The sequence below is a fragment of the Malaclemys terrapin genome, chromosome 10 (genome assembly GCF_027887155.1).
Source record: "Malaclemys terrapin pileata isolate rMalTer1 chromosome 10, rMalTer1.hap1, whole genome shotgun sequence".
Classification (NCBI taxonomy): Eukaryota; Metazoa; Chordata; order Testudines; family Emydidae; genus Malaclemys; species Malaclemys terrapin.
Window position 1 is genome coordinate 30,973,082 of NC_071514.1, and position 12,729 is coordinate 30,985,810.

General features: G+C 42.5%; 1 protein-coding gene across 1 annotated transcript in view; it reads left to right on the forward strand.

The window, feature by feature from the left end:
- Positions 1-5,129: 5,129 nt before the first annotated feature.
- KLF13 (KLF transcription factor 13) overlaps positions 5,130-12,729 on the forward strand; it is a 48,426-nt gene continuing 40,826 nt past the window's right edge. The window contains exon 1 of the mRNA XM_054042497.1: positions 5,130-6,183. Within this exon, the coding sequence (XP_053898472.1) occupies positions 5,640-6,183 (544 nt within the window). The 5' untranslated portion in view covers positions 5,130-5,639. The remainder of the gene's footprint in view (positions 6,184-12,729) is intronic.

The following is a 12,729-nucleotide window of genomic DNA, read 5'->3' on the forward strand; positions in this document are numbered from 1 at the left end:
CCCCTAGAACCCAGACACAACCCTCCGAAAATCAAAACAGAAATATTTGCTCCAACGTACACCCACGACAAACACCTCTGCTGGTGTAAATCTGCATAACTCCACTGAAGTCCATGGAGCTATGTGATTGACACCAGTTGAGGATTTGGCCTACTGAGTCTTTGGCTATATCTACCTTTGGAGCTCTGGGTGCAATTCACAGCTTGCATAGACATATGAGTTCTCATGGAGCTAATGCTAAAACAGTAGTGTAGCTGTGGTAGCAAGGGCTGCAGCAGCATGGGCTAGCCGCCCCAAGTACAAACCCACCTAAAGCCTGTGGGTATGTACTTGGGGTGGCTAACTTGCCAATGCCCATCCAATACTATTTTTTAGGGCTTGTCTACATGGCTGATTAGTATGCAGCAAGGTGGGGTGGCAATGTACGGCGTACGAGCGTGCTGTGCATTAAAAGTTCCATAGCACACCATACATCAAAGCACACTATGGAACTTTTAGTGTGCAGTTGCAGAGTCCACACAGTCAGTCAGTGTGCAGCAGGCTAGTTCACCGTACATTCACACCCTGGCTTGCAGCCCACGAACTAGCCCTTTATTTTAAAATCACCATAATGCATTGTAGATAAAGGGAAGCCTAAGCTATGTATTATGAATAGAAGAACCCATACATACAAATAAACTAAAAAAATTAGGCCAATTTACTTCTTTGAGTAGATAGAAGAACATCAACAGAACATAGAAAAGAGCTCTCACTTCAGTATATGGCCTAAATTCCTCTAAACTAAGAGCAATGCAAAAACATAGCCCAATAGCATGAGAAAATTAAAAAGGGGAAGTAGGATTAATTTCAGTAAAACATTTTTGGTATCTCAATTTCATGATTCAGCCTGTCTGATGAAATACAAGTAAACACTTGCAATATGCTTAATACAGGCCAACTTTGGATCTAGTGCAGCCCTGCAAAAATTCTACTTGCCCACTTGTGCAGGGTGAATAATTTTTTGATGAGAACAAAACAAAAAAAAAAAAAAAAAAAAATCATCATCTATCATCACAACAAAGGATAGTTGAGTAGATTTTGTGTCTAGTCTGGTAAATTTTCATGATGGTTTTGAGACTGTTTTAATGAGGGAAAGATGAGTGGTATGAAGACAGCCCAACACCACTAAGATAACATTTTGCATAGAGTCTGATTGTTACTGCTATTTCTTACAGAGGTAAATAGTTAAGGTTTGCTATTTCATACTGATTGCTACAGAATCTTCCATTAAACAGTTGGAAGTTTATGTCTGGATGATAAACACACTGTATTATAGTCTGCTGTTCTACACATTAAGAAAAAGGAAGACGGTGCTCCTTTCATGAGAATAGTGTAACAAAAATGTCTTGAGGTCTCAGATTCCTAAGCAGATGTTGGCAAAGCCCCCAATGTCTTCATTTTACAGTCAGGTGGTAACGACAGAGTAAAGCACCACTGTCATGCCAACTTTCTTCTTCACCCCCTCCTCACCCCTGCAAGTATACACCTGGCTCAGCCATGTGATAAAAGCACATAGCAGAGCATGGCATAGAGCCTGCTAAATGGCCCTTCTCACATCTTCCAGGGACATCTCTATGTTCCTCTCCTGGGCGGCCTACCTTCGGAGAGTGAAGTCTCCTTCATTTCCTCTTTGGGAACACTAGGGGCAGCCAGCCTCAGGGAGAATAAGAGTTATGTTATTGCTTTTGTGTTACCAACCAGGAAGGAAGAAAGGATGGATGCTAAACTCAGAAGACCTGCTAAGGCCCCCCCATGTAATACAAAGTCTTCTAGGGTTTGTAGGCAAACCCCTCAGCCTAAATGGAAATCCCTGTTTGATTGGCTACCTTTATTCCCCCTACTTCCTGGGCCAAAGAAGCCAATCAGAGCTGCTCCATATGCTGACGGGCAGCTTGTGCCCCCATGGAAACATAGGATCTCCAGCGCTAAAGCGGAGCTGGATGGGAAATAGAAACTCCATGCCAGCTGAGCTCTGCAGCTCCTACTGCTGACCCCACCCTCAGCGTGCAGTAAGGCTGAAGTTGCTCCCACTGTTGGCCCCCACTGCCAAGGCTGGAGGGTGAGTGGATGAAGAATCTGGGTGGTGGGTCTCTTTCCACTCCAGCAGCTGGTCTTTTTGTGGGAGGAGAGGGAGAGCAAGGAGCTGTGACTTGGCAAAGAACAAAGGCAACAGAGACAGAATTAACAAAAAGGTAGGGGAATCAAATGTGTGTGGGGCATTTGTTTTGTTTCTGGGGAGGTGGCAGAATCAAGTATTGGTTGTATGTCTGGGAGGGCAGAATCCAAAGTCTGGGTGTGGAGTGGGGCAGAATTAAATGTGTTGGATGTTTTTAATAAATGCAGAATCAATTTGTTGGAAGGCATTGTTATCCTGGCTGTGCTTGGAGTGGGCAGTGGAACAAATTGGACTGTGCTGGGGTGGGCTGGTTGTGGAGTTTACAATTAAGTAGACTGTTTCCAATGTTATTCACATTTATACAAATTAAAGTTCTATTTGTTGTTGGACAATGTTACTGTGTGCTCTGAGAGAATTAGTACCCAAACTCACCCCCTACCTAGGGTTTGTTGGTAACTCAAAGCAGCAACAGAACATCAATCTCAGCCTAAGCTTTCTCCGTGAGTTCGGCTGCCCCATAACATTCCCTGCAGTAGGACAGTGTTAGGATAAAAGGTGCTAATGTCATGTACATCAGGGGCCATTAAAATATAAGCACCCAGGGTGAAACTTTCCAGAAAAAGAATTAAAGATGCCATGCATTAACCACACCCAGAGAGTCATTAAGGGCTATTTGTGTGAGTCTGTCAGGGTCATTACACCCTTCTGTGCTTCATTTGTGTTACAAAGCAGCTGCACACAAGGAGGATTAACAGCCAGGACATTGACCAAGAGAGACAAAGACCATGCAGTTTGGAATGTCTTGGACAAGGGCTTTCCAGGTATAAAGTGCAGGGGCTGAGAGGGGAGAAAGGGGACACAATGTTCTTGAACATTTGGATCTGTCTGAGGACTTGTCTACATGGGGAGATTTATTTGCACAACAATATTGGTATATGTTAGCTTCCAGAGTGACAAATTCAACTGGAAAAAAGCATTCCAATTCTGGAATAGGAGTGCCCACAGGGGGAGTTACACTGGTATACACAGAGTGATATAATTATACTAATATAGTTATGCCAGTAAATTTCCCTGTATAGACAAGGCCTGAGTTTTGTGTGAGGCCCTGGAGAGAGAGAGGGCCAAGGCATCTATTTCTTGGGATAGCATTGTGTGGCATTACCTGCGGCTTCTCCAAACCGGAGCTGAGTGTGTGCCATTTGTTACCACCCCATTCCCGGAAACAGGACTTGTGTACATCGTGTAAATATGACTCTCATTGGATTTCTGCCACAAAGAGGATACTGGTCTTCGAGTAGGACTGGTCAGAAACTTTCCATCAGAACTGTTTTTCACTGGAAAAGTGAGGTTTTTGAAGAAACAAAATTATTTATGAAAAGTGTCTGCTTTCTGCAGAAAGTTTCAACGTACCCGCGAAACCCCAAACTTTCAATTTGGAAATGGTGAAACACTTTGTTTAGACATGTTCGATCAAAACAAAACATTGATATTCCTGAATCAAAATGTTTTGGCCCAACTTGACATTTAACCACATCTTGCTGAGCCACTAAGCTATCTCATGCTTCTGCATTCTGGTCTGTGGACCGAGCTCTCTGTCTCGATTACATCTGCCACAAGATTCCCTGGGGGGCAGTGAGAGGGGAGACCTGGTTGATTATGGGAGATCTAGTCCAGGCAGAGAGACCACCCCTTAGGGGAGAGTAGAGCATGAGGCACCCGAATTGCAATGCCCACAATGTGCTATGGCTATGTTTAAGGTTGAACTACTCAAACAAATGTTTTGGTTTGACAAGCCAAAATATTTTAATTCAGGTTAAACCAACTGAAAATAACATCTTATTTCTATTTTCCCTGACAGAAACTGATTTTTTTTTTTTGGCCAAATTTTTTTGATGAAAAGTCAAAATTTTCCACAGAAATATCCCACCCCAACCTAACTTTTCTGACAAGGTTAATTGGCAAGACCTTGAAGTCTGCTTCCTCCCAGAAAAGGGGTGACAAAAGGCTCATAAGTGTGAGAGACGGGTCTTTCACAAGCACTGGACTACTAGCCCATGAACACACTAACAAGAAATAAGAATGACCACAAAACTAAGAATTAAATTCAAACTGACTTTTATGTTTTCCCTCAATAACTTCTTCACACAAACACATCATACCCGCTTATTCATTCACTCACACTAACATAAGAAAAACAAATACCCTATAAACTATTCAGGCTATTTCTCCTACAGGTTGGGAATGAAAAAAAAAAAAGTTATTGCCATTTTTATTTTTAAATAGCCAGAAAAGGTGCTATTGTCTATAGGGCCTATGAGGTGGTGTTTTAAACAGTGTTTCTTTGTACTTAGTTAAACCTGGTTTTTGACAGCATAAAACCATCTAGTCCCAAAGAGGAACTCCAGTTTTTTAGCTTTACCTTGAGACTCTGTAAAGCTTTCCGTTTTCCTATGCTAGTTGTCTCATTCACATTTAGAAAGTTGTTTAATTCCTGCCTTTTAGAAATCAATGCCTATTAAATTGCCTCAACTAGTAAAAGGTTAAATATACGATGCCCTGAAGTTGTTAAGGAACTACAGAAGGAATAACATTAGAAAACAATGACGTGGTTAATCATTGCACAATCCTGAAAACTAAAGTTCATGGAGCGTGAGAGAGAGAGTGCGTATGTTCAGTTCACCAGCCTATTCCTTTTCTGTATCATAGAAAAACACACCCAGAATCAATGAGCTTGTTTCTGCAAGGAAGATTTCACAGAAATGAGCCAAAGATTATCTTGAATTTCTGCCTCCTGCTGAGTCATAAAGTAAGAAGAATTTAATTGGCTACTTGAAATTTGCAAATGTGGAGGTTTCCGCATAGACACTTTGATTGGCCTATGCAACACCTTCCCCGAACCAATCGCACTCTTTGTTTCATTTGCCTGCTTTTATTCCCTTGCTGACTTCAAGCTCACAGCCACATCTCTGTTTGTACGGTGCTGTTTTCTCTCTCTCTCTCTCTCTCAGTGCAGCAGCAGCAGCTGAAGTCTATGTTCATTGCTAACCTGATCAACCCAGGATGTGGCTTCTCTGTGACATCACACCCAGATGTTTTTCCAGGCCACGCCCCCACGGGGCTCTGAAACACTCAGAGGAGCAATAACGGAGAAAGCTTATTCTACTGTCACAATGCAATGGACGAGTTAGAGAAACTGCATTTTTGTCATTTCATTGCACTCTAGAAGATCAACATTAATTCCCACTTAAAGCAACAAGCTGCCAGAGTTATGATTTTTTCTTTCATTGGACTTTAAATGCCTTTTCTCTTTAGTGACAAGCTGGGTGCAATCTTCACAAACAGAGTGCATTTAGAATAGCTGTTCAGTCAGCTCTGGCTTCTACAAAGGGATCCTAAGAAATAGGAGGGGAAAAGTCTGCTTGTTTTTGTGGTTTTTTTTTAAAAGGGAAAACGTGCAATTTTTTTTTAAACACACCTATGAAAAATGGCAACAGCAGCATACGTGGATCATTTTGCAGCCGAGTGCCTTGTTTCTATGTCCAGTCGTGCTATTATCCACAGTCCCAAAGGGGACGCAGATCCCCGACCTGATGCAGCAGTACCTCCTCCTCTATCAAATGGAGAAAATAAGCGGGAAGTAAGAGAGACCGGGAAAGACAATGGATCGTCGCTGTTTGTGGTGGCCAGGATTTTAGCAGATCTTAACCAGCATGTCCCAAATTCTGCCACCGTTCGGATGGAAAAAACAGAGAGCATCGATAACAGGGAAAAACTAAGTCCTTCTTTTCCTCCTCAGGAGTTTGGGGAGGAAAGTGTCTCCCCAGCCGGCAAGCGTGGAGAAGGAAAAGCAGCCACACCTACTAGCCTGGCTGCAGTAAGCGAGCCAAGCCCCAAACAAAGGAGCAGACGGGGAAGAAACCGGGCTGACCCCGAGTCACCCCAGAAAAAGCACAAATGCCACTACGTGGGGTGCGAAAAAGTTTATGGCAAATCTTCCCATCTCAAAGCTCATCTAAGGACCCACACAGGTTAGTTACTAGCTGGCCAAAGATTTATTCATTACAATTTGTCATAAATGAATAAATAGACCCCTCCCCCAACTTGCATTTGGCCAACATTATGATTTCATCTTTCAGAACTCAAGCCCACAATAAAACTTTGGGGAATAATAATTATAGTTGTCATCCATGTGAAGCTAACTTTATTATTTTCATTGCTTTAGTCATACGTATGAAGTGTTAGAGGTGTAAGTAGATGGTTCCACAGAGCTGTAATTCTCAGCTGCTAGCCCCCCTCATGTAATTCCTCTTATCCCACCCACTGCTTCTTATGTCTGCATCCCCTCTTGCCTCTACAGCTCCCTACCCTCTGCTTCTGGCACTACCTTGAAATCAGCAGCCCATCACCTCCTATGCAAGCGCCAACACCCACATCCATGAATTTAAAATTAAACATTTTAGTGACACCTGAGTCAGTGTGTTTCTTTCTATGCAGTAGACACTTGAGTGGCCCAGAAGAGAATGGGGAGAGGTTGAGAGAGAGACCCAGGGAAGTATTTCCTGTGTTCCCCCTCCCCGATACACTTGTAAGAACAATCTCCAAGGGGCTGTGGTGGCAGCTGGCCACATCCTCAGGTACAAACATTCAATTTTTTTTTGAATGCAAACCACCAGCTGAGTTTGACCAGTGTTCGAGACTCTCCTAAGTTGTTTTCTGTGAACTTTCATACAAGCACTTCTTTTGGCTCACAAGAATGTACACAGAAAAAGTAAAAAAGTCTTGTGAGTACTCACATGAAAACGGCCACACAGAGTTGTGTGTTGGAAGTGTTAACATGGCCATCTTGAAACTTAGCCAAGCCCCACTCCTGGAGAGAGAAGGGTTAGGCCAGCCGTTAGGGAGCACTGCAAGCTTTAGGTGGCCAATGCTCGCTCGCAGCCATAGTCGTAGCGAGCACCTTGAGAACCACACACAGACTAGAGCTTGCTTGCATGGGCCGTTCTCTGAATAACTTCAAACAACGAACACATTTGTAACAATTCAAGTATGGCCACAGATAAATAGCATAAGGAAAAATAAAAACTAAATACTTGGAACAAATTACCAGCCATAGTTAGTTTTAGCTTTGATGCAGATGACATCCCACAGCCGCCCCCCCTCCCCAATGTGGCACATGGGATGAGAGCCCTTCTGGTTTTAGGCTTTGAGTTCGGTGTTGGGGAAGCGGAGAGCGTAATATGGAATGTTAAGTTGTGTGTGGGTGGTGACATATTCCCTGTGCCACATGGCCAGAGGCATGCTGAATCCTTGGTACCGTAGCCAGCTTGCCTTGCACTGTGTCTTGCCCAGCTTTTGTTTCCTCTGACTGATGCAAAGGGTTTTGCTGCTTGATTTTTGGGGAAAGTCTATTAACATATCCCCCTTATGTTCATCTTTGCTTTCCTTTTAAATGCAAGATAAAGTTGCAAGGTTCCTGAGCTCTCAAACTAACTAGAAACCCAGAGAGGGAGAAGGGGAACTCCTCTCTCTTATGAAGAGAACAAGGCTTAGCCATGGCTGCCCTCTGGGGAGGAGGGGGTGGAGCACGTCATTCAGGGGCGGGCTGGTGAGCTGGAATCATTCGAGGACGCTGGCTTTGCTCCAGCTCTTTCTCTTTTTTTTAAATCTTCCTTTCCTGTAAGTTTACCAGCACTGTAGGGTTTAATTTGTTGTTGTTGTAGCTAGTCGTACTGAGCATGCAAGCGCAGGAGTGCATGCATGTGAGAGAGTTAGAGGAAAAAGAGGGGAAGGGACTGGTTTTGCCCTGGGAGTGCCAGGACCCTAGGGGACTAGAGCGTCTTTGTTCAAAGCTTCCCACACAGACAGACACTGGCGACGCAAGAAAACAGTCCTGCCAAGTTTCCCTCATTGGCAACAAGACTGTCTCTGTTTGGATTCAGTTTCAGACAGGTATAAATGTCTCTTGCTCTTGTTATGAAGCATTTTACAACATGTTTCAATGAGACACTGAAAATCTTTATCCCCTTCCCTCTCCATCCCCCCTCCCCCTCCAAATATCATTCAAATTGTGATAAGCCTGAGAATAGCTCACACCAGGCCAGGAGTTCAGCACATAAAACTGGTAGCCATGGCTAGGGGAAGGGTGAACATTCCTTTTTTTTTTTTTTATACAATCGGTGTGGTGGGATCTAATGGTTGGAACAGGGACCTCAGGAGGTCTGAATTCTCCTTTCTGGCTCTAACGCGGTCTTAAAGAAACCATGTGTGCTTCCATTTATCCATCTATAGAATGGGGGTGGAAGTGCATACCCACCTCAGCAGGATCAGGGGAGGTTTTGTTAATTAAAGTTTGTAATGTATTTTGAGAATCTCCGATGGAAGGTGCTAGAAACAGTTCTCTCAGTAGTCACCCCACAACATGATTACGAAGAATTGTGACCACAGAATGTACAAACGTCTTTTAAGGAACAGAACTGCTCTCACATTCTGTTGCACTGGAATAACTTGTATTCATGTGCAAGCTGAAGGTTAAGAACAGCACTTCAGGCTAGACGTGGGATATCTGTGATTGCGATGAGACATACATGTATAGCACAACTTGTGACTTGCTTGAGAAACATACTCAGCAGTCTGCTACTGTACTCCTAAATTAAGGTTTTTACACCACATTTGAGACACCCAAGAAAGAAGGGGCTAGATGGCTGAGGATCAGTTCAGATGTTGTTGGTCCAAATCCAAGCCAGATTGGTAGGGCCTGAAAGCTGGTACTATCTAATGGATGTTTAAACCTTACAGGAGATCCCTTTTATGGGCTCTGTCCAGTCTCTAGTGGACCGGTATTCAAAGCAAAAAAAAACCCTAGTTGGCACTAGTTAGCAATTGTAGTCTGGGTGGAGGGAACAAGGATTGAATGACCAAGGAGACCAACTTGGCCTTCTTTCTTTAGACCTTGATTTCAGTAGAGAATTGTATCAAAAATAATTCTCCACTAGTGCATCTACCAGTCCAGCTGTACAGGTGAGCCTGCCAATGTGAGCCCAGTATAGAAAAAGCTCCTTGGGCTTCTGACTTTTTACCACCATGTCAATTAACCACTCCCATGCCTGTGAATGCCATATGATTTATAAACCCGCAAGCTCTAGAGCTAGATATTTTAGTGAAACATTTTCTGTTTTCAATCCTCCCTACCCCAAATACACACCTTCTTTTCATGTCCCCCCCACCCCACCTCTAGGCGGATGGTCTGGAGTTCAATATAATCACAGGCCACAGAGTTCTTAAAGTCCTAATGTGTACCAGCAAGCTAGATGAACTGTAAGAGTGTAGATTTCAAGTCCAAACTCAATCCTACAGGGACTCCTGTGGACCTCATAAGCGGTGTAATGAATGATCCACACAGCTCTCATACGATGCTCAAATCTCTATGTCCCAAGTTATATTGATCCCTTTGACCTAAAGGTCCCATGCATTCCTGTTTTTTTAAACAACAGTTACCTCTAAAACTATGGAAATTCCTAAACAAAAAACTTTAACAAAACATAGAGAAGAGTTTACCTGGCAGAGTTATCTTCCCATTCTCCTCTGAAGAAGGACGAACTCCAGCTCCGGTGCTTTGGCGAAGGGAATGCAATTTGAAAAACCTCTGTAGTTTGCCTCCCCATTGGATCATGATTCAGGAGTGCATGAAGGGAAACAATCTGGATCCCTCATTGCTGTCTGGACTTACTCTCCCTCATTACTCCCTCTCAGGCAGTGTTGCTTTTATTTTTCTATTGCACCTGCATCCTTCTGTTGCTGCAAGAAGGGGAAAAGGTGCAGAAGAGGAGTTAATTTAGTTGGACTGGCAACTCCCTTCTGCATCACTACCCAATTCCTTACTGCTTTTGCTCCCCTCTGCAGCGTAAGTGGAGAGCAGCATTTAGAAAAATGCTGTACATATTTGCCTGAATATGTTGATGTAAGAGGAGATGTGGCTGCCCATATTAATGTAATAAAGTTAAGCTCAAAGATTGTGGTCAGCCTCAGCCATTTTATAATAGAAAGCCACGCAATTTAAGCATAAAGAGTAACCAGTATAATACAGATGAAAAAATAGACACTGTAGGCTAAATGCCCATTTTCCCAGTTACTGGGGGAAGCACAAAACATGGGGTCAGATCTTTGGGCCTTCAACAGCTGCTCTGCACTGCTTCAAGGTAGTGCAAGGCAATCCTAAAGTTTTCTTAACTTACCTCTTGACGACTCTCTGTGCTCAGGACAATTTTTGGATGGGTTACAGTCACCTTCGCAAATCATACACCACTCCCCTTTCCACACACCAGAGGAAGGGCATGTCCACAAGAAAGTGGATGTGGCCAGAGAATCCCTGAGCCAAGTTGAGTTCTGGCTGCTGGAATGGCCCCTTGAGGCTGTGGGCAGCAAAGTGTAAGTTAGAGCAGCCTTGGGGCTCAGGGAAGTGTAAAAGGAGCTTAAAAGCCAGATTTTCCTCCCCTTCCCCAGTCCTGCTCTGAGCCCAGCTCAGCTGGAGAAGAGACTTTAGCTCACATATTATAACATGGCCTTTTTCTATTCAATTAGGTACCCTTATTCTTTATAGGCTAAACATCTGCTGAATTTGCATAGGAAGAAAAATTATTTTACTTTCATTTACATTCACTAATGTCATGAAAATTTAGCAGGGAGCAAAATCCATTCACTTGCTCTTTGCCACATTGTTAACTATAATGAAAAAACAGTATGCTATTTCACTCAACCTTGTCCTCAAAATCATTGCTCATCCTGGGTGAGCAGAGTTTTTCAATGTTTCTTTGTAGGGCTGTCAAGGGATTAATTATGATTAAGTGCAATTAATTTTTTTAAATCGCACTGTTAAATAATAATAGAATAGCATTTATATAAATATTTTTGGATGTTTTCTACATTTTCAAATATATTGATTTCGATTACAACGCAGAACACAAAGTGTACAGTGCTCATTTTATATTCATTTTTGATTTACAAATACTTGTGCTATAAAAAACAAAAGAAATAGTATTTTTCAATTCACCTCATACAAGTACTGTAATACAGTCTCTATCGTGAAACTGCAACTTACAAATGTAGATTTTTTTTTGTTACATAACTGCACTCAAAAACAAAACAGTGTAAAACTTCAGAGTCTACAAGTCCACTCAGTACTACTTCTTGTTCAGCCAATCACTAAGACAAACAAGTTTGTTTACATTTACGTGAGATAATGCTGTTGGCTTCTTATTTACAATGTCACCTGAAAGTGAGAATAGGCGTTCGCATGGCACTTTTGTAGCCAGCATTGCAAGGTATTTACGTGCCAAATATGCTAAACATTCATATGCCCCTTCACGCTTCGGCCACCATTCCAGGGGACATGTTTTCATGCTGATAACGCTCATTAAAAAAATGCGTTAATTAAATTTGTGACTGAACTCCTCATGGGAGAATAGTATGTCTCCTGCTCTGTTTTACCAACATTCTGCTATATATTTTATGTTAATTTCATATTTCAGTCTTGGATGATGACCCAGCACATGTTGTTCATTTTAAGAACACTTTCACTGCAGATTTGACAAAACGTAAAGAAGGTACCAATGTGAGATTTCTAAAGATAGCTACAGCACTCAACCCAAGGTTTAAAAATCTGAAGTGCGGTCCAAAATCTGAGAGGGACAAGGTGTGGAGCATGCTTTCAGAAGTCTTAAAAGAGCAAAACTCTGATGTGGAAACTACAGAGCCCGAACCACCAAAAAAGAAAATCAACCCTCTGCAGGTGGCATCTGACTCAAATGATGAAAATGAACATGTGTCTATCTGCACTGCTTTGGATCGTTACCGAGCAGAAACCCTCATCAGCATGGAAACATGTCCCCTGGAATGGTGGCCAAAGCGTGAAGGGACATATGAATGTTTAGCATATCTGGCACGTAAATACCTTGCAATGCTGGCTACAAAAGTGCCATGAGAACACCTGTTCTCACTTTCAGGTGACAATGTAAACAAGAAGCCGGCAGCATTATCTCCCATAAATGTAAACAAACTTGTTTGTCTTAGCGATTGGCTGAACAAGTAGTAGTACTGAGTGAACTTGTAGGCTCTAAAGTTTTACATTATGTTCAAAAATAAAACAATTCTACATTTGTAAGTTCAACTTTCATGATAAAGAGACTGTATTACAGTACATGTATGAGGTGAATTGAAAAATACTATTTCTTTTGTTTATCATTTTTACAGTGCACCCTGCTAGAATCGCTGCTATTGAATTCCTAGCATTCCCTTTAGAAATCCTACATTTAAAGGCACACCACACAAACGAGTTGCAATGACTCTGGTTACATGTGTGTGTCATAGCAATCTGTATTGCTCAGTGGGAACAGCCTCATTTCCTTCAAGTAAGTTTCAATGGCTGGTTTAAAAATTGAACCCCTTGTAAATGTAGAGTAACATCATGTACATATGGCCAAGGCCCTCACATTAGTTTGCTACCCTTCATTCTTAGGTAACTAATAGGGATATATCAGCCCTGACTCTGGGCTGCAGCCAAGTGGTAAGATAGCTGTGCA